The following is a 26,054-nucleotide window of genomic DNA, read 5'->3' as shown; positions in this document are numbered from 1 at the left end:
CAGGGGCTGATGTAGAAGCCTGAGCCCTAGGAGCCCTAAAACTTTTCAAGTTGACTCTGGTTGAATCCATGGGTTTAGATTCACTGCAAACATCACCCCCTGCTTTGTGTATCTCAGGCCCTGGGATCTGGAGAGAACAGACAGCAGAGCTCTTTGTTCAAGGTTACCAGAGCACACGGGAGGCACCGAGCTACAACTGGATGTGAACAGGGCCCCTCGAGGGTCTCTCCCAAAAGAACACTGGCTGAAGGGAATGGCTTTGTGAGCTTCAGAAGGGCAGTAGCCATTTCAGCCGTGCCCACTGCTGCAACCTGCCTAGCTCAGGGCAGGATACTTTTAGTGGGGGTGGGACAGAAGCAGAGGTCGAAGGCACTCTGCTAAGAGGATGGCTCTGTAGCCACAGATGAAGCTTAGCAAGCTGCTTACCTTCTCTATGCCTCAGTTTGCTCAGCTGTAACATGGGGCTGTTACTAATATCAGCTTATGCTACTGCTCAAGTTATAATAAGCAGCAACTTTGCGGTGGGCCTTCTACTAATGTACTCATCGGCCATTGCCACAACCGTTTAAAATAGGTGCTGTAATGAGACACTTAGGTCAGAGAAGGGCAGTGACTTGCCCAAGGCCACGCAGCTTGGTAACAGCGGCTGAGATTTAAATCTTAACAATGTAACTTCGAGGAGACACTAGGTTTTGCGATGTGATTGACATACAGTAGGTGGCTAATAATGACAATATATTTTAATTATAGTTCTGCTAGAGGACACTGGGAGGGAAGGTTAGTCAGAGGGAGGGAGGGCCATCTCTGTGGGGGCATCTGCTCCAGCCGCTAGCTGTAGTCACTTGGAGACGGTTTTGGCTTGGCTGCGCGGTGGTGTGCGAGGGTCCCAGTCGTTGACCAGACGCCGGACCTGCTCATAGCACACGCGCGGGTGGCGCTGGCGTAGGCGCAGGCGCACCACATCGTAGTCCACATCGTGTCCTATCTTTTTGCAGTTGAGGCTCCAGGCGAGGTCTTGTTGTGTTGTACGGAGCTCTTCTAAGTTCTTTTCCATGTGCAAGTTGTGGCGGGTCAGCAAGTCAGTACCCTGGAGAGGGAGGGGTAGAGATAAGCCCTGGCGAAGAAGCTTCCAGGTTGAACTGGGAGGGGCAGGTCCTGGCAAAGGAGCAGGAGCCTTGCAGTAGAGGGGACTATGCTTTATTAATAGAGAGACAGGGCCAGTCTGTGGGGGACCAGGGCTTGTGGAGAAGGGGCGTGGCCACGCTTGGGAGGGGCGTGGGCATTCTGGGGAGTGGTGGGGCTTTTAGGAAGCAGTGTAGCTAGCAAAGTCTGGGGAGGGTCAAGGCAGAGCTGGGAGGAGTGGGTCCGTTGTTTGGGAGAGGTGGAGCTGTTCTGGAGTGGGGCTGAGCTGTACTGGGGAGAAGGGGCTGTATTGGTAAGGATTGGGCAGTGTTGGGGAAGAGTAGGATCAAGCCGAGGAGAGGTAGGCCGGGGGAAAAGCTGTTTGATTTTGGGAAGGGGAGGGGGCCATGCTAGGAAGGGAGTGGGCAGTGCTGGGGGACGGGCAAGCCAAACCCAGAGCCTTGGGACAGGCAGGAGTCAAGGCAGGGGGCTGGTATAAACACTTGGGCCAGGTGTGCACAGGAAAGGGCCCCACATGCAAACAAACAAACAAACAAAACCCCCAAAACCAAAAACTGTAGCTGAGAAGGTAAATCTCTGTTACAGGGGTTCCAGGAAAAAGCTGGACCAGGTTTGCAACAAAAAGCAAAACAAGACGCAAACACTAAACGGCTGGGATGGCCGAGGAAGGGACGTTCTTCCAGCAACACGCACCGAGAATGGCAGAACACATTTGAGCAATTTATGTTATGAGTTGTGGGAGGGCCAAACCGTGAGTGGTGTGGACCAAAACGTGAAAAGCCTGACGTCAGAGGCCGACCCACAGCGAGCAGTTTTCCCTTGGTTCGGCGTGCTTGGGGGAAAGCTGCTTACCAGGATGTGGTCTCACTTAGGGGGACGTGGAGGGGACCTACCTGGGCAAGGCGAGTAGCCTCTGGGAGCTGGGTGCCCACGTGTCTCTGATACATGCGAACCAAGGGTCTGTTCAGTTTCTCTCGCGCCTCCAGGTTTCTTTTCAACAGAGGACCCTGACAAAGTGTGTTGTGGGGAGCAGTGAGGCCGGGCCCACCAGATTCCTGCCCCTCCCTGACTTCTTCCCATATAGTATTCTCCCTCAAACCGTACCTTGATGAGGCCCCGTGTGACATACATCTCTTGATTGAATTTCACGCACCGGTGGATAGTCCCCCTCATTAGCCCTAAAGTCATGGTCATTCTTTCCTGGAGATTGGGGAACACAGATTCTGGGCCGCTGTCCCTTCCTCCCCCAACCACTCCAGCAGTAACCATCCTCTGGAACCCAGCCGGGCAGTGTGGGCACCTTCAACTCCAAGGTCTCGTGCATCTTTTGCGCCAGTGAGCTGCATACACGGTCGCTGATCAGCTGCTGTTGATTTTGAATGTTCACCTCGTTCTTTGCCATCTCTGCCAAGATGTCCTTGGATTCCATTAACAAGCGCTTGGCTTCAAACAAGGCCTTAGCACACGCTGTGGAAGAACCGGAAGTACATGGGAGCCACAGGCCTCGCTTTGTGTTCCTTTGTCTTTACTCCCCTTCCTCCCTCTCTGTGGTGGTGGGCCAGGGGTGAAGGACTGGGAGAAAGCCCAGGGAAGGGCTACTAAGAGAGGACAATTTAAATCGTGCCCTGGGTTGGCTTCTTTTGAAGTAGAGCCTGTTTATGAATGGATGCTGTTGTGAGTGTTAAGGGAAAGCGGCTGTAGCCTTAAATAAAAGTTAGCTAAGGGAGCTGAAGTTTTGGCAGACACCTTTCTGTGGTGCCTACCTGGGGTGTATGTGCCCACAGGGTCAGGAGGAGGTGTTTTCAAGCCCTGAGTTCGAGGAGTTGGGGGTCGGGTGATGTCCACCCAGGAGTGGCGGCCAGCCTGCTCCAGAACCTTGTCCAGTGGTTGGTTCATGAGTCCAACGGCTTGCAGCCTTTCCTGACAGTAGAAGTCCAGAGTGTCCCTGCAGGAGGCCAGAGTCTGAGGGCCAGAGAAACAAAGCAGCAAGTAAGCTTGGAGATGGGGGGTGGGGTGGGGTGGGGGCAGGGCCGAGCTCCTCTGACAGCTCCGGGACCTCTGAGCTGGGTCCAACTTCATCACAGTAGAAGTCTTTTTGCATACGTATATCCTTGCAAACACACCTCTCACCTAGAAAAGGTAGTCTTTTAGTAATCCCTGCATTTTTCTGGTGCCTCATGCTCCCCTGAACCAAGATAATGGTTTTGCATGTTTTTTTGAAGGAGTTAGCAAACTACAGCCTACAGATTGGTGGCCTGCTTTAATTCTTATTTGTGATTATTATTTTTCCAAGACATGGTTTCTCTGTAGCCTTGGCTGTCCTGGAACTCTCTCTGTAGACCAGGCTGGCCTCAAACTCATATTCACCATACTCTGCCTTCTGAGTGCTGGGATCAAAGGTATGTGCCACTGTTGCCCGGCTATTTATTTAATTTTATCAGGACACAGTTGGAAATTTATTCCTGGGCACACCCAGAAGGTGGCTTTAAGCTGCTCTGACCTCCTTGAGTAGTTATAACAGGACATTCAGAACATAGGGCTGAAGACATTTGTCATTTAACATTAAGAAGAAGCCCACTGAGGGCTGATAAAATTGGTTAGCAGGTGAAGGGGCCTGCAGATAATCCTGAGGACATGAGTTTGATGCCCAGTACCCCATACAGTGAAAGGAGAGACACCACATTGGGAGGCTCGTGACTGTCTGTCATTCCAGCTCCACAAAGAATTGACACCACTGGTTTCTTAGGAGCACTAGCACAAAGACACACCCTGCCAGCATACCCAGAATTAAAAATAGTAAAACGTGATTCTCTGACATAACTCAGTGAGTTCAATCCCTAGGACTTCGAAAACTGTCTTCCCTAAATGAATCCTTATACTTGCTTGTCAAGTTCCTACTGTGTGCCTGAGATTGTGCTGAGATTGGTGCTTGGCTAACAGGGACAAAACGGTCAGATCCAATTTCCACCAAGAGAAATCTATGGACAGGTGTGACTAGCAGCTGGGTATTAAGAGAATAGGGCTATTCGTTTATTGTTTTAAAAATGCTTTCATTAGTATATATTAATTTTACACAGTAAGTTTTATTATGACTTTTTTTTTCAGAACTGTACACAATGTAGTTTGACAATATCCATGCCCGCTTAGGTCAGAGCCATTTGTGTAATAGGCATCCCCCCCCGGGGGGGGCCATCTCTAGCTACCTCTAACCTTGAGCAAGGCCTCCGATTTTTCCATGTCTTTCTCCATTTTCCTCTTCATGGACTTCAGTTCCTCTTTCTCCCAGGCAAGCATGCTGTCAGCCTTGTCTGGGATCTAGGGGAAAAAAAGGGAGGATTACTCTCAGCAGAAGGCTGGGACGAGAGTTCATCTTTTGGAGTAGAGAGGACTCCCACATCCTGGTGAACTGTGGAGCTTGAAGCTGGAGAAGCTTTCTTCCTTTGGGGAGGCAGAGGTGGGGTGGGGGATGAAGTGAATTCGTGGGGGAGTGGGAGAGTGGGGGTGTCTCTCTGAGAAGAATCGATCTTTCCAGGAGGTGTGCCTATGACTTGCTGAGGAAGCTGTTTGCTGACTTTTTAAAGTTCGCTGTTTGGGCAAGGCGGCCTGCCCAGTGAGCTCCTGGGATACCAGCTGTTTCCAGCTCTCGGAGTTGGGGCTAAAGGCATTCTCAGCATAAGGGCATGGTTTCTGGCTTTTGTGTGGATGCAGAGGGTTAAAACTTTGGTCCTCAGGTTCACACAGCAAGGGTTCTTACTCACTGAGCTATCTCTCCACCTCATGAATGGCTTTGCCTTTTTTTTTCTATAATATTTATTTATTTGTGTATTTATTTAATGTATACACTGTTGCTATCTCCAGAAACACCAGAAGAGGGCATGAATCCCACTACAGATGGTCGTGAGCCACCATGTGGTTGCTGGGAGTTGAACTCAGGACCTCTGGAAGAGCAGTCAGTGCTCTTAGCCGCTGAGCCATCTCTCCAGCCCCCATGGCTTTGCCTTTTTGTTCTGTGTGGATTCTTTTGGTTTGAGTGCTGTCCTTAACCAGGTCTGAGGGCATTTCTTCCTTGAAATTGGGGGCATCATGGCTTCTTTGCCAAGGCAGAAGCTGTGGGTCTGGGGAACTTCTTGGAGCAGGGGTAGAGGTGATATGATATTCAAATTTGGTGATGCAGATTTCCCTCTTTGGGAAGATTTTTATGCAGTGTGACTTGGGGTGGGGAGCGGTCTACCCTCGTTGCCCGGAGGATTTAAAACAGTTTGGGAAAGGGCACCTGGGCTGTTCTTTTGGAAATACCCTGACAAGAACGAAGCTATTCTAAAGAGACACTGAAGTCCTTCAATCTGACCCCAGGAAACTGGAATTCACTCTAGATATCTCCTGATAGGAGAAGGAAAAAGCCTGGTGTCAGCTGGAGGAGAAACTTTCATCCCAGAAGGGATTTCACAGAGAGACTGAGCCTAGACAAAGGTCAGCCATGGGCTAGACCATGCCTTAACTCGCTGAGCGTAGTATGCCACCCACCCTCTTTAAAGTTTAATCTCTCTCAGGACAACGAAAGTGGACAGAAGAGGGGTCATTCGAGGGTCTTTCCTCGTGCTGTGGTCTCATTGGTTAAATGCCCTTCCTGCTTTTTACTATTAATTTGGCTGTTCTACTTGGCGTATAGAGGACAGGTGGCCGAACCTGGTTTCTTGGAGGCACAGATTGTGACCTCAAGTTCAGTAACAGTTTTTGGAAACTCAGACTTTGGAACTTGGAGGTGTAGCCACCCTATCCTGGGGGTGTCCTCGACAGAGATGGAGCATAGGGTGTGTTGTCTGGCTGCGGAAAAAAGCATCAACCTCTGCCTCTTGTGTGGTGGCGGGGAGGGTCGCACCTTCTCAGACTTGGGTCGGTAGCCCCGCAGCTTGACGCTCTGCTGATTGATGAACAGGCCCTTGCGCACCTCGCTGAGCCTGCGGTCAGTGGCCTCGCGCTGGCGCAGCAGCAGCCTCAGCTGCCCATTAATCTGGTGCTGCGCGCGGCCCAGGCGGGCGGCGGTGAGGCGCGCCCCGCGCGCGTGCGCGTGCACCACCTCGGCGGTTTGCTGGGCACGCGCGTCGCGGTGCATAGGCAGCGGTAGGCGCGCGTACCAGGCCGGGGGCTTCATCTTCCCTTTCCACAGCGTGACTCCTTCGCCCGGCGGTGGCTTTTCCAGGGTGCCGCCTCCTTTGAGCATCTCCACCCGAAAGCGCCAGGGTTCCATGTAGGCGGCGCGGCCCAGGTGGTGCGCCACATTCGGGTCCAGCACACTGTCCTTGGGCTGCCACATGGTCACTGCCTCCTGCCCACAGCGGTCGGTCAAAAGGTGTGCCTTGCGAGACGTGGCCTTGGCCGCCTGGCGCCATTCTGGAGCCCCAACGCGCGAGTCCTGGCCCCGGTCGGTGGAAGGGAGCAACACAGGCATGGTTCCTAACTTGGTACCTGGATTTAGGCCGCGATCCCTTCGGAGAATGGACAGGGGTTCACCCACCCCTAATCACATGCCACTCTTTCCTGGTGGCTAGAATGAGTGCGCCCAGAACTCCCCTCACCATGGCAACCAGGACAGCCACAGAGATTGCGTTCCAGGGGCGGGGGATGGGAATCGCAAGCTGGAGAAGCAGGCAGGCCTGGAAATTCAGTCCGTATTCCTTGAGGGAGCCTCTTTTATGGGGTTCCTCTTTTGTTGTTTTTCTTGATTTTGGAAAGATGTCAACCAACCTATATCTACTAGTAGATAAGATGGTCTTGCATTTGGAAAATCCTAAGGAACTCACGACTTAGTACACGGATACCATATACACACACACACTCTCTCTCTCTCTCTCTCTCTCTCTCTCTCTCTCTCTCTCTCTCTCTCTCTCTCTCTCTGTGTGTGTGTGTGTGTGTTGGTGAGAAGACTTTGTGCAGTCATTAGTATATCATGAGGGGTTCTGGGATCAAACTCAGGTTTGGGATAAATGCCTTCAGCTGAGCCATATTGTTGGCTCCCAATTATGTGTTTATACTCTTGAACAGTCAAAAAAAATATCAAGAATGCAATTTCTGGGTTGGAGAGATGGCTCAATGGTTAAGAGCATATGTTGCTCTTCCTGAGAACCTGAGTGGTTTACACACCAGGTGGTTTACAACTGACTGTAATCCAGGGGAAATCTGATACCTTGGACCTCTGTGGGCACTTGCATTCACGGGCACAGACCCCCCTCCCCAGCATACACATAATAAAAATAATAAAAGTAAATCTTTAAAACAAGGCTACAATTCCTGCAGCTGGGGAGAGGGCTCAGCTGGCAAAGTGCCTTGCAAATACCACACCTGAATCTGATTTGCAGAACGTACACGAAAACATGCCAAGCTGACTTGGTCGCCGGTGAGATTGTAATCTCAGCACTAGTATGCTAAAATGAGGGTTTCCAGGGCTGGCTGGCCACCAGATGACCTGGTGAGCTCCTGGGCAGTGAGAGACCCTGTCTCAAAAATGATGGAGGCACAAAGTGATGAGACACATGAGGTTTGATGCACCGTAAACAAACAAACAAAACACTGCAATTTCATTTAAAACACCACCAAAAAGATTAAAATAGGCTCTCAGGACAGTCTCAGTTCTTTCTGACCTCAAAGTTTAGACCTTTTTCCTTCTAGAATTTTCCTTTTCTGACTTCGTGGCTTACTTCATTTTGGTCTTCAGAACCCAGCTTGTATATCCCAAAGGAGCCTTTCTCCACTATGACCACAGTTAGTTTTACTCTCTTATTGTTCAGGGTTTTTAGTGCAAGCTACCAAAACTAAAAAGACGGTCTCTTAGCTGACAGTCACAAAGTAAAAAAAGAAAAATGCTCAAGCCAGTGCTTCAGACAACTGAAGCAAACAACAAAAGCCAACTAACTGAGGACTCAGAACAGAAGGACCCGCACCTTGAGTCTTTCAGAAGGGAAATAAAATAGATATCAGACATGGATGGAGGGCAGGAAACTGGGTGAGGAGTGGAGAAGGGGAGTAGGGGTGGGGATGAGATGTAGGGAGAGCTGGGGAGAGAGAAGAGAAACCATCTGTGGGTGCTTGGGGGGTATCTTTAGGATGTGCCAGAGACCTGGGGCTGGGGGAGACCCTACGTGGCTCTAGTGACGACTGTAGTTGAAACTAACAGTGGCCGATCTGGATCTAGATATGGCCACCTCCTGCAGTCAGGTATGACTCCCAGTGAGAGGATAGGGACAGCAACCCACCCACAAAACCTTCAGCCTAGAATGTGTCCTGCTTACAAGATGGACAGGGACAAAGAGCAGAGGCTGAGGGAATGGCCAGGCAATGGCTGGCCCAAATTGAGACCCATCCCAAGGGCAAGAACTATTTATCTGTCTATACTACTTTGTAATGCTTGCAGACAGGAGCTATTCTCGGACAGGCTCCACCCAGCAGCCAATGGAAACAAATGCAGAGACCCACAGCCAAACATTACATGGGCCTCAGGGAGTCTTGTGGAAGAGTTGGGGGAAGGACTGAGGGATCCGGAGAGAACAGGGACTCCAAAGGAAGGTCACTAGAGTCATCTAACCTGATCCAGAGAGGACAGGGATGCCAAAGGAAGGCCACCAGAGTCATCTAACCTGATCCGGAGAGGACAGGGACTCCAGAGGAAGATCACCAGAGTCATGTACCTGGACCATTGTTGCTCCCAGAAACCAAACCACCAACCAAAGAGCAAGCATGGGCTGGATCTACACCTCCCTCACATAGGTAGCAGATGTACAGCTTGGTCTTCATGTATGTTCCCCTCAAACTGGAGCAGGGACTGTTCCTGAATTTGTTTTCTGCCTGTGAAGCCTGTTTCCCTAACTGAGACGCCGTGTCTGGCCTCAGCGAGAGGATTTGTCTAGTCCTGCAGTGACTGATGGGCTGGGGTGGACGGGTGGACGGGTGGGTGGGGGTAGGGAGTAGGGTGGGGAGTGAAGAAGTGAGAGGGCAAAGTGGGGAGTAGGGGGCATGATACCCAGGGGTACTCTCCTTTCTCAGAGGAGAGGGGAAGGGATGGGAAGGAGCTGAGGGGGAACAGGGAGAAGATGGATTGAAAAAAAAACAAAAACCTAAGCTGCCACCATCGCCAAATAAAACACTCAAATACAGAACCAAAAATTAAAACCCATTAAAGAAAAAACACAGCCAAATAAGTAAAACAAAACAAATCCACCCCAAACCCTCAAACCTGCTTCCCTGAACTAATTTATCTAACTTCAACTCCAGTCACATAACTTCAGCCTCCTCCTTGTTCTGGGTTTCTCCCACGTGTTAGGTAGTCTTTGCCACAGGGTCTTTGTTCTTGCTGTGCTCTTTGACTGGCTTTCTCTCCCTTAGCATTTTAAAATCGACCTGAGTTTTTAGTGTCGGCTAGATTGGCTGCAGTATGTCCCTTACGTCACAAGCGTAGTCCTTGGTATTATAGAAGACACTTTGAGAAGTGGATTCTGGTCAAATGCAGTAAGAACACTTGGACATTGCCCTCAGAAGGGATGAATGTAGCTCTCATGTGAACTTGACTAGTTCTATTTTTTTTAAATTTATTTTTAATTATTTGTATGTATTTGGGCATGTACATGCAGTGCCTGCAGAGGCCAGGAGAGGGCGCTGTGAGCCACAGGTCCTGGGAACTGAACTCAGCAAAAGAAGCACTCGTTCCCACTGAGTTGTCTTCCCGCCCCATATGTATATATATATTTCACTGAATGAACACACGAATAAGCTCTTCCAAAAGCAGGAGCTTCTGAGGGTTTCAGGAGAGGCAGCTCACTTGGGACACACTCTGGATTCAGTGGTTATCCTTTGCTTCTTCTATGTCCTGCTTTCTCCGCTTCTTTTTAATTTTAATATTTTAGTTTTTGAGAATTTTATACATGACTGCTGTGTTTACAGAATTTCCAACACTCCCCCTCTCCCTTTCAACTCTTCCCACACTCCCTCTCAAATTCACGACTTTTAAAATTCTCTCTCTTCCCCCTCCCCATCTCCTGCTCTCTCCTCTCCTCAATCCATTTAGTGTTGCTTGTATGTACATGTGTTAAGTAAAAGCCTAGGGACCAGGATTCTTACTTCTAAATAGTACATTTTAGACATGACAGGGAAGCTGAACTCATGAAAATTCTCTATTTCTTTCTTCCTTTTTTTGTTTTTGTTTTTTTGTTTTTTGTGATTTTAATTAGTAGCCGAAGAGACGACTCAGTGGTTAAGGGACTAAGTTGTGAGTCTGGTAGCTCACAGCTGTCTGCGACTCCAGATCCATGGGGTCCAACAATCTCTTCTGGCCTCCAAGTGCTCCCGCACACATATGTGCACAGACCCTGCTATACACACACACACACACACACACACACACACACACACACACACACACACACACAATTTTAAAACATTATGCTATGGGGCTCAGAGAATACCTTGTGGGGGATGGGTCTTCCCTTCCACCATGTGGGTCTCAGGGGTCAAACTCAGGCTGTTAGGTTTTTCAGTAAGTGCTTTGCCCATGGAGCTGCCTTTCAAGTCCTGATTCCTCTTTACTGACCAGAGGAATTCAGTAGGCCAATTGCTGCCTGCTGAACGTAGACTAGTATTGTACCCAAATATCAATCCAACTGAGAGACACTGCCTTAGTTAAGGTTACTATTTCAATAAAACACCATAATGGAAGGCAACTTGTGGGGGAAAGGGTTTATTTGGCTTACGTACCCCAAATCATAGTCCATAGAGGGAAGCCAAGGCAAAAACTTAAACAGGGCTAGAAGCTGGAGGCAGGGGGTGGCGTAGAGGCCACAGAAGGGCGTCTTTACTGGCTTTCTCTTTCTACCTTGTTCAACATGCTTTCTTATTGAACCCAGTACTCCCAACCCAAGGATGGCACCACCCACGATGGACTGGACCCTCCCTCATCAATCACTAATTTAAAAATGACCTACAGCCAGATCTCATGGAGGAGTTTTCTCAGTTAAGGTTATCTCCCTTCAGACGACTCCAGGTCGCCTGTGTCAAGATGACATAAAACTAACTTCAACAGATCCCCACAGCTCTGCTGGGTCAGTGGATGAGGATTTTGTCTCTTACATGGCTGTTGCAACTCATTGTGATAGCAGATGTGGGCACTTTCTGTCTCATACTAATTTGTTTTCTTGTTCTTAGGAAAATGTCACTTTTACTAGTGTCTGTTAATAGCATAAATAATGGTTTTTAATGTGACATCGTCCTAAAAATAAACAACGAACTTTGATCGTGTTTACCCTCTTCTTAACCTTCCTGTACTCTATAACTTAATAACTTCCTGTATTAACTTATGTACCCCATCATTTCCTCTGCTTCCTCCTCTCCTGTGACCCACTCATTCCTGCTGGGATGCTGACTCTTCTTGTTGGCTTGATCTTTTTCAGAAAATCACAGCTGCAGTAAGTTTGTGACCACAGTGGTCACACTATGTCTAGAAGACAGCATTTCACAGTCTCCTCTACATTCTCTGGCTCTTAAATTACTAATTCCCTGTTGTCCTCTCCTTTGGGATGTTTCCAGAGTCTTGGGGCTGAGGGATGGCTTTATTTTAGGCTAAGCACTCAACGGTCTCTTAGTCTCAGCACATCTGCTACTTATGAGTATCTTCATTAACTGTGATCTGATGATAGGTTATTTCTCCACTGGAGAAATGAGCCAATTGAAGTCAGATTAAAATATATATGTGCAGGTTTCTTGGGAAGCTGCTCTTGGGCGGGTAAGTTCACTGACCCCAAGGAAGAAGGCCAGGGGAGTCACCCTGGGAAGGGAAATAGGGGAGGGGAAAGAGAAAGAGAGAAAGTACATGTGCAGAGAGAAGGAAAAGGGGAAGAAGAGAAATGTAGAAGAGGAGGAAGAGAAGGAGGAAGAGGAGGAGAAAGCAGCAGCAGCAGCAAAAGAAGAAGAGGAAGAAGAAGAAGAAGAAGAAGAAGAAGAAGAAGAAGAAGAAGAAGAAGAAGAAGAAGCAGCAGCAGCAGGAGGAGGAGGAGGAGAAGAAGAAGAAGAAGAAGCAGAAGAAGAAAAAGATGAAGAAGAAGGAGAAGGAGGAGAAGGAGAAGGAAGGAGAAGAAGAAAGAAGAAGAAGAAGGAGAAGAAGAAAGAATGAAGAGGGGGAGGGGAGGAAGAGGAGGAGGAAGAAGAAGAAGAAGAAGAAGAGAAGAATAAGAAGAAGAAGAAGAAAAAGAAGAAGAAGAAGAAGAAGAAGAAGAAGAAGAAGAAGAAGAAGAAGAAGAAGAAGAAGAAAAAGAAGAAGAAGAAGAAGGAAAAGAAGAAAGGGAGAGCCCCAAATATCTGGGTTAGATAGCAAAAAGTAGGGGAAAGGGCATCCCAGTCCCCTGGACTGGAAAGTTCAGGGTTGGGGGCAGGGTATGCCAGGTGGGGACTGAGGGATGCTGGGAGAACCTAGAGTCCAGGTTGGCTTTGATATGTAAAATATACACCCCAGCCTTGTCCCAGGGTCTGAAACCAAACGCTGTCCACTGCAGAAGCTTTTTCTCTGGCTAAAGCTGAGAGTAGTACTAATCCATGTACAGGAAGCTGATATTTAGAAAGCAGCTTAACAGCATCCCTGTGTAGTCAAAGAACAGTACCAAGCTTCCCCTAGAGTTATGACCTCCAACACCAGTAGTGTTTTCCAGGTTTATATTTCCACGCATGGGCTTCCGCAATGTCCTATTTTAGACATTTTTTTTTGCCCAATTTCTCTGCATTTGAAGATAGGCAAGCCATGTTATGCTCAACTTAAAAAAATTATGCCACATAACATAAGTGCACTTGCCCCGGAAGACCAGTAGAGGGCATTGGGTCCCCTGCAGCTGGAGTTACAGGTGGTTCTGAGCTGTAGGACACAGGTGCTGGGATTCAGATTAGACTCACCTGCAAGTACGGCGCATACACTTAACTGTGTCCATCTCTCTATGTGCTCCGCCTCCTTCTCACCCAGGTCAATGGGGATATGTACATGCATGCATGCATGCATGCATACATACATACATACATACATACATACATACATACATACATATGAGAAATTAGCTCTCTGAATTTTATGGTAAGTGACACATCATAGAATTCCTTGTCTTGTCATCTTGGCCTATGCTGTCTGTTTCCTATGAGAGTCAGGCAGGGGGCAGAAAGGTGTCCTTGGGTAAGATACAGGGAAGTTGCTGGATGGACAAGCGGATGAGGAGACCCTTTGAAAAGTTCTAGCTTCCCTTTCCTCCTTTTCCTTTGCTATCACATGGAAATGCCCTTTGCTCTGAAACCTTGGCAGGTAATTATCAGAGACCCTTTTTTAGGTTCCCCGATGTCTTCCCTTCTGGGGCACTGGTTTCTACTTTTAGCAGGTGCCCCCTTTCTCTTGGAGATAATCACATCAATTGGTCTCCTGTTCCAGGGGGATGTGACCTAGAATCTGTTTTGTCTTTGAGAAATGAGGTCAATTTTCTGGCAGAGGTGTCAGGAGATGTGGGAAGCCCCAGGCTTTGTGGAAAGCTTTCTGACCACCTCCTTCAAAGGTGGTGACCATATAGGTCAGTGAATAATACGGGTTGGTCTTTGGGGCTGTAGCCTTATCGGTCCCTTGAGTTGACTCAGACCAAGATCATTAAGAGCTTCTTACTATGACTTCTTTCCTATTTTTTTTCTACCTGGATCCACAGGCAGCATTTTAAATTGTTGAGCACCCAAAACTTGAATCCCCTCCTGTGACAGTTAGTATATTAAATGCTAATTTCAACCTATCTGAAATTACACGAGGAAAAAAGTCTCAACAAAGGATCATTTAGTCTATGTTGGCCAGTAAGTATGTCTGTGAAATATTGTCTTGGTTGGCAATTGATGAGGGAAGGCCCAGCCTATTGTGAGAGGCACCATTCCCTAGGCAGGGCATTCTGTAGAGATCCCCTTATATACTTGTAGGAAGTAGGCGGGGCATGAGTGAGCACCTATGTGCTCATATCTCTCCTTTCTTTACATTAGATACAATATAACTAGCTACTGCAAGCTCCTGCCTTGACTTCCCTGATGTGGTAGACTGTAACCTGGAATTATAAGCCAACAAAGCCTTCCTTGTCTACATTGCCTTTTATCAGGGAATTTATCACAGTGGCAGAGATAAAACACCTCATTCATATGTTTTTTTCTGCTTCTGTCTACATCTATCCTTCATAGCTAGTTTGCCATCTGTCCCTCACATTCAGTGTTCCTCAGTGGAGTTGGTGTTCTTGAACACACCACCAAACAGTCCCCGTCCGCTGATTTCACAGTCTGTATAACTCCTTCCATCCACTATGACTCTAGTGACTCACCTTTAGAAATACAGTATTCTTATTAATTCTCCAAAAATTTTATGTAATATATTGGCCATCTTGACAGGCCATTCATCTCTCCAAACCCTTCAGCTCCCATTCACCTCCTTGCCCAACGAACCTTATCTTTTTCTTCTTTTTAAAATTTAACCCGCTGAGTCCAATTTATGCTGCCCATACCATGGACCATCCTCTTAAGAGACTTTCCATCCCCAAGAAGCCATCAACTGTCAATAACTCTGTAGTTTAGGGATGCCATGCTACAGTGCTAACTGGCTTGATCTTGTATAGGCCTTGCTCATGCAGACAATCATACAGCTGCAAATTAATAAGTGAAGCCATCTTGTTATGTTCAAAAGAACATTTGCAAAGTAAAAAGTCCAGTCTGTATCCCAATCTGAGACTGGACTTTTTGCTTTGTAATCTGTGACTTCATGAAGTAGTATGGTTGCCTGTGTAGGATAATGTTTATTAAACTCATTTTTTAAAGAAATTACACATGTAATTTGTAAAATAGTAGGTCTCATATAACTTTTTTTTCTACTACCCTTGGTCTTATGGTCTTATTTATTTCTCCGCAACTTCATTCTTTTCTCTGCCTTCTTGTTTTTTTTTTTTTTTTTTTTTTTTACTGGAACCTCCCTTTCCCATCACATCTTCTGTGTTCTAGCATCCTCCCCCCTTGATATCTTTTTCCCAGTCTCCACCAATGGTCCTCTCCTAGTTTCCTGGTTTCTATAGGTACTCCGATTAAACACACAAACCCAAAGGTTAAAGATCCTCATACATAAACATGACATTTGTCTTACTGAGTCTGAGCTACTTGGAACAATATTTTCCAGCTCTGTCTCTTTACCAACAGATTTTATTTTTTTACTGTTGAATATAATTTAATTGTGAATAGGTACTATGTTTTTATTATCCATTCATCAGTTGATGGGCATCTAGGCTGAACATGGATGAACACTTGTCTCTACTTGGAAACAGAATCCATTGGGCACATATGCCCAGGACTGGTATTTCTGGGTCATATATGGCAGATCCTTTTGTCCTTTAAGACTTCTCTACAGTAATTTCCACAGTGGCTTCACTTCACCAATTTGTGTATCTACCAACAGTGCACAAAGCATTTGTTGTCCCAAATAACTGTCCTCCACGTAGAATAGTGGAGATGCGTTCTCATTTCAATAACCGTCTGATCCCTACCACGTGACAACTCTGCAGCTCTGCAGCAGGCCTGGGAGAAGGGCTCAACCATGTGCACGCCAGGAGGACTAGGGGTGTTACATCTGTGAGGCCTGTAGGGAGATATCATCTCTGCTGGTTTGACAGTGTCACTGGTTGTGGGGAGGAGTGCCTACATTCCTGTAACCTCTCATCTGTGCTCTGTGAGAAACCCCAGTTTAAACTCATTGGTTCCCCAGAGTAAACTTTGGTTTGTCTTTGGAACGTAGGAATGCGGGTTAGATGCACCCGTGACCCTGAAAAAGAATTTTAGCAACTGTTTCTTTTGTTTTCTAATTCTTAGCCATTCTGACTGGGGTAAAAATGAAACCTCAATTTATGTTGTTTGTTTTTGTTTTTTTTGAGACAGGGTTCATCTGTATAACAACCCTCGCTGTCCTGGAACTCACTCTGTAGACCAGGTTGGCCTCCAACTCACAGAGACCCTCCTGCCTCTGCCCCCTGTGTGCTGAGATTAAAGGTGTGCTTAAGTTGGTTTTAATTTATATTTTTCTGGTGGGTAAGGATGACAACTGCTTTAACAATATTTCTCAGACATCTGTATTTTGTTTCTTAAGAGCTTTGTTCAGTTTTGTAGCATTCTGTTTAGTTGTGTTTCTTGCTTTCTTGGTATTTAGTTAAGTTTACATTTGCAAATCCCTCCCTGAGTCTGTAGGCTGCCTCTTCAGTTGATTAACAATTACCTGTGCACTATGGAAGCCTTTTAATTGTATTAACTGGCAGTTGTTAATTGTCGCGTATTTCCTGGGGGACCACAGTCCTATTCGGAAGATTCTTACCTTAGCCTATATCCTGAACTGTACTTTCAACTCTTTTTTTTTTTTTTTTTTTTTTTCTAGAAATTTCACTGAGATACTTGATCCATTTGGAAATAATTCATGGGTAGGATAAGGGAAAAGGATAAACTTTCATTCATTTGTGAAGGTACCCAGCTTCCCCAAACCAGTAATTTTTATGCTAGGGAAGCAGAGGCAGAGAGGCAGAGAGAGAGAGGCAGAAGCAGAAGGATCCCTAGAATTGGCTGGCCACACAGTGTAGTTAATCAACAAGCTCTTGGTTCAGCTAGAGACCCTGTCTAAAACAATGAGGTGTATAAGAATGGTTGTCAAGGCAGCACTGGAAAGATGATGTTCTAGTCAGGGTCACTATTGCTATAATGAAACACTATGACCGAAAACAGATCCAGGAGGAAAGGGTTTATACTTACACCTTATGGTTCATCACTGAAGGAAGTCAGGACAGGAACTCACACAGGGCAGGAACCTGGGGGCAGGTATGATGTACAACATGGAGGGATGCTGCTTACTGGCCTGCTCCTCACGGCTCTCTCAGCCTGCTTTCTGATGTAACCCAGAACCACCAGCCCAGGGATGGTGGTCCCACCCACAATGAACTGAGCTCTTCCCTCACCAGTCACTAACTAAGAAAATGCACTACAGCTTTGTCTACAGTCCCATCTTATGGAGACATTTTCTCAACTGAGGCTTCCTCTTCTCCCTCTTCTCTGATGAGTCTAGCTTGTGTTGACATGAACCCAGCCAGTACAGATGGCTCAGTGGATTAAGAGCACTGTTGCATGCATTTGTTGTGCATAAATATATGTAGGAAAAAATTTCATAAATATAAATAAAAATAAATCTAAAACCAAAAATCAATCAATCAATCAAACAAACAAACAGACCCGGAAGTAAATAAAATGCAAGGCTATCCTTGAAATTGACAAGATTTATAAGGACCCTTTCAGAGGTTATTTAAGCAGAAAAGACTGCTGGGGAGAGGAGATGCTGATCGGTTGTGTGACCTGCAAGGTGTGCAGGACCCTGCTTTCGGGTCAGAAGACACTCAGGATAAATGCTGTGGTGCCCATTAGCTTCCCGAAGTGCATGCTGGCCTGTGTCTCTCAGCATCCCAGGGTACCTGCTACAGAGTCCACGTTAGCTCTTCTCACCTCAACCCCCACCCTAAATGTTTCCAGATCATGGGCTTCCCTTCTGGAAGATTCTTGTTTCTGCCACTGTGGGCATGTCCTTTCATGGCTCTTGACCCTCTTTCTTGGGCCCTGCTCTCTCTTGGGTTCCTGTTTCTTGGCCCCTTTATCTTAGTCCCCTATCTCACTTTCCATCCCCCATGGTGCAGTTCACTCTGATGGTCATGTTTAGTTCACTGCTTTCTCTACTCGTTCTGGATTCTTCCAGATACCCCTAGCTAGCCCCTCCCATCTACAATGAAAACCTTATAAACCGTACCTTGGAAAGGTCATGTTCTGACTTTATATCTAGAATAGACAGACCTTTTGCGAGTTGTCACCGATGCTAGGATGGGCTTTTTGGCATATAGCTGCCTTTGGGAAATCTATACTATTGTAGTAACCTATACTCTTGCAAGTAACCCCAATAAACTCATTGGCTTATCAAGTTGGCTTCTGTTGGTATTGTTAACTTGGTCTGTCAATTAACTTGTATCTGGGCAGTAGATGTTTGTTCATATCTCCCCAGAAAACATGTATATAACACCTCCTCACGATCAAGCAAATGAACTTGTATATGGAGACTTCCCCAGTCTACTCTTGACATGAAGTAGTAGCTCAAGATGACATTTATCTACCTTGAGCCAGAAGACCCAGCTAAACTGTATCTAGATTCTTACCGTTCAGGGACACATATGGTATACTTCCTATGTATTATTTTAAGCTGATAGATTTAGAATCATTTGTATAAGTAATAGGCAATGTAAACACTAAAGTTCCAGTCTCCATTCACTTTGTTTCTTCTCACCTCTTTATTTATGTGGATGTGTGTATCCATGTGCGCATATGTGGGCTTTATGTGCATGTGTGAATCCATGTGCACATATGTGGATGTGTGTATCCATGTGCACATATGTGGGCTTTATGTGGATGTGTGTATCCATGTGCACATATGTGGGCTTTATGTGGATGTGTGTATCCATGTGCACATATGTGGATGTGTGTATCCATGTGTGCATATGTGGATGTGTGTATCCATGTGCACATATGTGGATGTGTGTATCCATGTGCACATATGTGGATGTGTGTATCCATGTGCACATATGTGGATGTGTGTATCCATGTGCACATATGTGGATGTGTGTATCCATGTGTGCATATGTGGATGTGTGTATCCATGTGCACATATGTGGATGTGTGTATCCATGTGCACATATGTGGATGTGTGTATCCATGTGTGCATATGTGGATGTGTGTATCCATGTGCACATATGTGGATGTGTGTATCCATGTGCGCATATGTGGATGTGTGTATCCATGTGCGCATATGTGGATGTGTGTATCCATGTGCGCATATGTGGATGTGTGTATCCATGTGCGCATATGTGGATGTGTGTATCCATGTGCGCATATGTGGATGTGTGTATCCATGTGCGCATATGTGGATGTGTGTATCCATGTGCGCATATGTGGATGTGTGTATCCATGTGTGCATATGTGGATGTGTGTATCCATGTGCACATATGTGGATGTGTGTATCCATGTGCTCATATGTGGGCTTTATGTGGATGTGTGTATCCATGTGCACATATGTGGATGTGTGTATCCATGTGCACATATGTGGATGTGTGTATCCATGTGTGCATATGTGGATGTGTGTATCCATGTGCACATATGTGGATGTGTGTATCCATGTGCACATATGTGGATGTGTGTATCTATGTGCACATATGTGGATGTGTGTATCCATGTGTGCATATGTGGATGTGTGTATCCATGTGCGCATATGTGGGCCAAGGAGGATACTGAAGCCCCTAGAGCTGGAGTCACAGGCTGTTCTGTTTGTGTTGTTGGTTGTTCCCTTGTTGTTGGTTGCTGTTGTGTGTCTGGTATGCTGCACACAAGTGAGTGTGTAAATGTGCACACATACTAAGGCCAGTTGTGGAAAATGGGTCTCCTCCACCATTCCCTGACTTACTGCTTGGAGACAGGATTTCTCACTTAACCTGGAGCTCCCCACTTAAGTGAGGCTGATGGATTCCTGAGATCCTCTAGTCCTCTGTGCCCCTCCCCACGAATACTGGGGTTACAGGCATGTGAAACCTATGGCCAGCCTTTTTAAGTGGGTGCTGGAGATTTAAAAAGTATATTTCATTTATTTTGTATATTTGTACGTGTGTAAACATGCATGTGTAACAGTGTGTGTGTGCGTGTGTGTGCGTGCATGCGTGAAAACGATGCAGAGAGTGTCTGCTCTTTGTTTCAAATGACATGATTCTATCTACCTTGATGTAGTTCATTATTTGTATTGGGCATTCAAATGCCAGAGAAGCACCGTGTAGAATTCACCGATAAGTTATAGGTTGCCTTAACTAAGCGTATTAATTTAACTCCTGATTCAGACTGGAGGAGTAGTAATTAAAGACCAATTCTTAACTTGGTCAGTCCCAGGCAGCAGACAGAAATTGTAACAGTAGTTGCACATATGAACTCACTGCAGTCATGACAACATACATTAGTCCTGCACAAGCTCAAGCTGGACAAAATCTCAGGATGGTGTGGAGGAAGTTCTCTCTCCTAGCTGATAAGTTACTGGTATTTAATAGCTGCTGCGAGAGGGAAAATTAGTTCTCTTTAAGGGCGGTGTACCATACTCATAAGCAGGCTCCCCATTCAAGAATAGGAGAGGGATAGCTCCGCTGTTAAAAGCACTGACTGCCCCTCCTGAGGTCTTGAGTTCAATTCTCAGCACCCACACGATGGCCCACAACCATCTGAGTAACTGTAGTCCCATGAGATCCAATGCCCTCTTCTGGCGTGCAAAAGTACATGCAGACCAAACACATATATAGATAAAAACACATAAATAAATCTGATGAAAAGAATATTTGGGGAATACAGGGTGGACTTCAGAGGTTTCAAAAACTCTAACAACAACGCAAAGAGAACACGGAGCTGAGTGGGCATGCACGTGTGGGGTACGCCTGGGAGAGAGCCGAAAGAGGGTGGAGCCGAGAGAGGGTGGAGCCGAGAGAGGGTGGAGCCGAGAGAGGGCGGAGCCGAGAGAGGGCGGAGCCGAGAGAGGGCGGAGCCGAGAGAGGGTGGAGCTGAGAGAGGGGTGGAACCGAGAGAGGGTGGAGCCGAGAGAAGGTGGAGCTGTTGGGAGCGAGAAGGGAGGGGTACAAGGAAATTCCTGCTACGGTTCATTTTCCTCCATCCCTTCAACCTCTGCCCTTGGGTTCCTGACTTGAACCCAAGAGAAGCCGAGATAATGGAGCCAGTTGCCAAAGTTCACGAAGACCACTGTACCTGGACACACAACACGTGAAGGTGGACAGAGACCTTGAAGGCCATGGAAGCTCTCTAGCACTGTTTCCCATTAACACGTGACTGTATGGTCAGGTAGGATCATACTTTTTCTTAGTATGATGCCCAGCTGAAATAGATGGTTTTATTTTATGTTGTTGTTATTATTATTATTTTTGGAGCAGGGTCTGACCATGTAGGCCTGGTTACCTTGGAACTCATTATGTAGACCAGGTTGGCTTTGAACTGATAGAGACCTACCTACTTCTGACTACTGAGTCCTAAGGTTAAAAGTGTATGCCAACATACCTAGCATTAAGTATAACTGTGGGGCTGAGTGCCAGAGGCCCCATATGAAGATCTCTGGTCCCGGCTAGGTGGTGGGCTCAGGTGAAGGGGAGACAGCTCAGGCAGGGAGGGGGAAACGGGTCCCGGCCATTTCTGCTGCCAGGGGACTGGCTGGGTGGCAAAGGGTGAAGGACAGCTTCTGCTGGTGATTTTGGGAGAGCAGATCTCTTCCCAAGCAGTGGTGTTACAGCTCTTATAACAGAAGTTCTCAGACAATGGAGTAATTCCTGCTCACCTTTAATTCTGGACAGGCCTCATATATACAGTTTTGGGATGGTTCAGAGTCTGACAACAGGTGCTTCCCATTGGCTTGGCCTGAGGGTTTGGGAACACCTCATCTACATATTTGGGGGTGTGGTCCTGCTTCTGTCTTGAGCCTACATGACTTGTGGTTATGTCCTCATGTCTTCACCTGTGGAGGACGGACTTGGGGCTTGACCTATGCCAGTCTACAGGGGGCTGTGGGAGCTGTAGCTGCATAAGGGGGGCTGCTCTCCTGGGAGACTAGGAAGCTTCCTATTGTCCCTTAGGATCCCTGGGGCTTCACTTATGTTGACCAAGAATGAGGGTACCTTTCACCACCGATTGCCCCACATAAGTTAATAAATGTTGAGTAAGGGCTGCAGGGATGGTTCAGCAATTAAGAGCACTAGATATTCTTTCAGAGGACCCAGATTCAGTCCCAAATACCCACATTGTAGCTCACAACTATCTGTAACTCAGGTTCCAGTAGAACTGATGTGCTGGAACACTTGGTACATAGGCATACATGTAGGCAAAGCACACATGAACACAAAATAGAAAGACACATATTTAAGGAGTTAAATGAATAATTGCATGCATCCTGCTAACTAAGGATAAAATCTACCACTACCCAGGTAGCCTTCTGGGATCGGTGCAAAGTGAAAGACTCTTTTTACTAGCAGAGCTTCCCCTTCTCTGACCTTGTCTGAAGAATTCAAACTCCCCCATGAGCCTCTAGCTGCAGAATGTCAAGTAGCCTTGGTTAAGATTACAGGTTCAACTTTCTTTCTTTTGATAAGAACCAGTTAAGCTAGCACCTGATATTCCTGGAATGCCTCTCCATGCTAACGAGGCATCTTGGTACCTTAAGTCTTCAGCCCATCCTGGATATTCGGACGCCCCCATCTTCAAAACTATAGAAGCCTTGAATCACTCTAAGCAAAGATGATCTGTTTACTGGAAGCTGGTTCCAGTGACACCATTCCTATACATAGGGAGGTACTCCTGTGGCCTCCCCATCCCCATCCCTTGTCCCTGCACCCTTTGCCCTCATGAACATTAGCTGGCCATCCCTAGGGGGTCAGGGAGGGGCCCGGTCACAAAATGGAATGACATTCATCTTTTCAAAAATTTAAAGTTTATCTATATAACATTGTGTTTTTATCATGTACAAATATGATTTAAACATTCTTACTTCTTTAGTGAGAATTTCATATATGCACACAATATATATTGATCAATTTTCACCTCTCATACTCTCTCTAGTTCATTCCAGACACTCTCTTACATCACCCTCCAAACTTCATGTTCTCATTTTATCCCCCACTGAGTTCAATTAGTATTGTTTTTAATTAATTAATTAAAATTTTATTTATTTACTTTACATTCCACTCACTTCCCCCTCCTGGCCACTCCCTCCCACATTATTTACCGCCATAATCCCTTCCCTTGTCCTCTGAGCTGGTGGGGGTCTCCTGGGTGTCCACCCAACCATGGCACATCACGTCTCTGTGAGGCTAGGTGCGTCCTCTCACACTGAGGCCACACAAGGCAGCCCAGCTAGAACATATCCCATGTACAGGCAATAGTTTTGGGGACAGCCACTCCCCATGAAGACCAAGCTGCACATCTGCTACAAATGTGGGGTGGGTGGGGCCTAGGTCCATCCAATGTATGCTCTTTAATTATTGGTTCAGCGTTCAGGTTAGTTGACTCTCGGTTTTCCTGCAGAGTTCCTATCCCCTCTGGGGCCACAATTCTTCCAAGCTCTAGCCACTGTTGGCTGTGGGTGTCTGAATCTGTCTGAGTCAGCTGCTGGGTGGAGACCTCAGAGGACAACCATGTTAGACTCCTGTCTGCAAGCATAACAGAGTATCGCTTGTTGCTTTTAAGCGCACAGGTGTGGGGCCATCCACCAGAGCAAGGCTAGCCAGCCTACCTGGGATCCCATTCCTCATGCAAACGAGTTCTCCTTCCTCTAGCAGCCACCGGTTGTCAGTCACTTCTCAGCAAGCGATGAGAGCTCATGTGCCCATTCACACCCATGCTGGAATGCTGACTGGCTCCTTGTAAAGCTAACAACAGCTCCCGTGAGTTTATCAGTGCAGAGGTCTTGTCATATGCAGAAGTCACTGTTTGGCCAAGGTCCTTTTTAATTTCTGGCTCTTACAATCTTCCTACACATTCTTCCTTGAGAGGAAGGGGTGTGATGTCCCACTTCCGGCTAACATTCCACAGATGTTTATTCCCTGACCCTTCAGCAGTTGTGCGTTTCCTTGTTAGCCTCCGTGCACCCCACAAAGCAGCTTCTCTCACGAGACCCGAAGGCTGAGCTAGTCTGTGAGTGTGGAGATGGTTAGAGGGCAACTTGATATTATGTCCATCCATTTTGAAAACTCTAGTTCTTACTAAATCAGACATTTTTCTAAGTGGTTTTTCAAAATTAGCACGCAGAGTTACAAGCTTCATGACGACATTTTCATACATGATTTGTTTTGGTGATTGTCATCCTCCAATCCCTTCCTCTTCTGTTAGCCCAACAACTGCACAGTGACCATGAGTGGGAGCGTGTAGCGTGTTGCTCTTCTCGTGCCCTCTCTGCTGGAGAGCACTCCTGGGGCCACACGCACGCTGGGCCCACTCTACCTCTGAGTCCCATCTCTAGCCCTTAGTTTCTTTTTACCTTTTAACTAGTGTTGTAAAGTTGTCCAGGCTGGCCTTGAACTTGTGATCCTTTTGATACAGAATGGTACTCAGCCTGTTTAATAGCTGAGGTTATAAGCCTGTATTATCAGGCCTGGTTTGATTCTTTCTCTTTTTTTTTAAAGGTCAAATAATGAGATTGATTTTTAAAGTAATTTTGTGTGTGTGTGTGTGTGTGTGTGTTCTTGCATGCATGCCATGGTGGTGCACATGAGGAAGATAGGAAATAAATTATGAAGCTGATTTGGTGGCGAGTACCATTATCCATTGAGCCATTCCTTGAGATGTATGTATGTATGTATGTATGTATGTATGCATTTGTTGAGATGGGATTTCACCATGTTGACTTGGTGGGCCTAGAACTTGGCTGTAGACCAGGCTGGACTTGAATTCAGAGAGATACACTTACCTCTGCTCCCCCAAGTTCTGGGCTTTTGAAGTATAAAATATACATAAGATAAAATTGACTGCTATAAAGTCCACAGTTCAACTGGGCACAGTGACTAGATTCACACCAAGGAGGCTGAGGCAGAAGGATTGCTACAAGTTTGAGGTCAGTTCAAGATACAGAATGAGACATTTTGGAAATGTCAAAAGCAACCAACTAACCAAATAAATAACCCCACACATTTCAGGCATTGGTTACACCTGTTATGCAGCCATCAAATTCCAGTACTGGCTGGTGGGGGCTGGAGTGGGGGCTCGCAGTGAGGGGCTCATGCCGTTCTTACCTACAACCAGAGTTGCAGCTCACAGCTGCCCATAACTCCAGCCCCAAAGGCATTTCACAAATCCACATACATGAACATGATTAAAAATAAGTTATTGAGCAACTAGACTTTTGTCACCTCGAAGGGACTCCGTTTCCAGGGTCAGTGCTCTTTCTCCTGTTGGCAGCCCCTGATAGGCAAACACCACTCTCATTCCTGTCCTTACGGATCCACCCACTCTGGACTTTCTAGGAAAGTCCATCAACCTAGATATGTACCTTTTAATTTTTAAATGATATGTATTTATTTTTTGAAAATGTATAATTTTTACAATGTGTTTTAATCATATTTATCCACCCCCTTTTAAATGAATTCTTCTAATACGTACAGGAAGCAGCAGACAGGAAAGTAATTGTTGTGGTTGACAAGACCCTTTAGTGCACACAAGAGCTATAAGGAAATGATTTGATGAGATCTAGAATTAAGATGGAAGGCTTTACTTGCTACTATTTTCAAAATTTGTCTCAAAAACAAGGAAGGGTTCATGAGGTTTCAGTTTAATATGAAGTGGATAAAGTATAATAAAAAACATGTGAAAATTTGATATATAATAAATGACTAATATCACCATGTACTACTATACAACTACCAAGAGGAAAAAATATTTGCAGTTTCCAAGAATTTACATACATCAAATAATTAAAATTAAATGTGAAAAAAATGGAGACTGAACTGTGTGTCCTTTCTGATGGTCCACTCCTTTTTTCTTCCCCTGAGATTCCATTTCTGCTCTTAGACCTTTCCCTTGAATAGCCCGATGCTGTGGCTAGGGAGGGGAGGCTGTGGGAGTCAGAGAGGAAGACACCTTCAGTCCCCACCCCCACCCCTCTAGGGTCCTGAAAACAGCCAGCCCATAATGAGACCCTTCTCTCCCTTAATGACTCTTGGGGCTTCGGGGATGCCTTAGGCTTGTTCTGTCCCAATTAATTGGTAGGGAGCAGTTCACACAAAGGAATTAGCCTGGATTCTTCCATC

At 46.3% G+C, this 26,054-nt stretch overlaps 1 protein-coding gene across 1 annotated transcript; it reads right to left on the bottom strand.

Moving 5' to 3' along the window:
* Positions 1–838: 838 nt before the first annotated feature.
* Positions 839–6,592, bottom strand: TEKTL1 (tektin like 1; the record flags this gene model as incomplete). Its single annotated transcript, XM_080935604.1, has 7 exons — positions 839–1,087; positions 2,037–2,150; positions 2,248–2,343; positions 2,444–2,610; positions 2,907–3,105; positions 4,354–4,458; positions 6,023–6,592. 7 exons carry the CDS (start codon positions 6,590–6,592, stop codon positions 839–841), a joined length of 1,500 nt encoding a protein of 499 aa, XP_080791730.1.
* Positions 6,593–26,054: the final 19,462 nt, after the last annotated feature.

Source organism: Micromys minutus, assembly GCF_963924665.1.
Source record: "Micromys minutus genome assembly, chromosome: 22".
In the NCBI taxonomy this organism is placed as follows: domain Eukaryota; kingdom Metazoa; phylum Chordata; class Mammalia; order Rodentia; family Muridae; genus Micromys; species Micromys minutus.
This window is presented reverse-complemented; position numbering and strand designations above follow the sequence as displayed.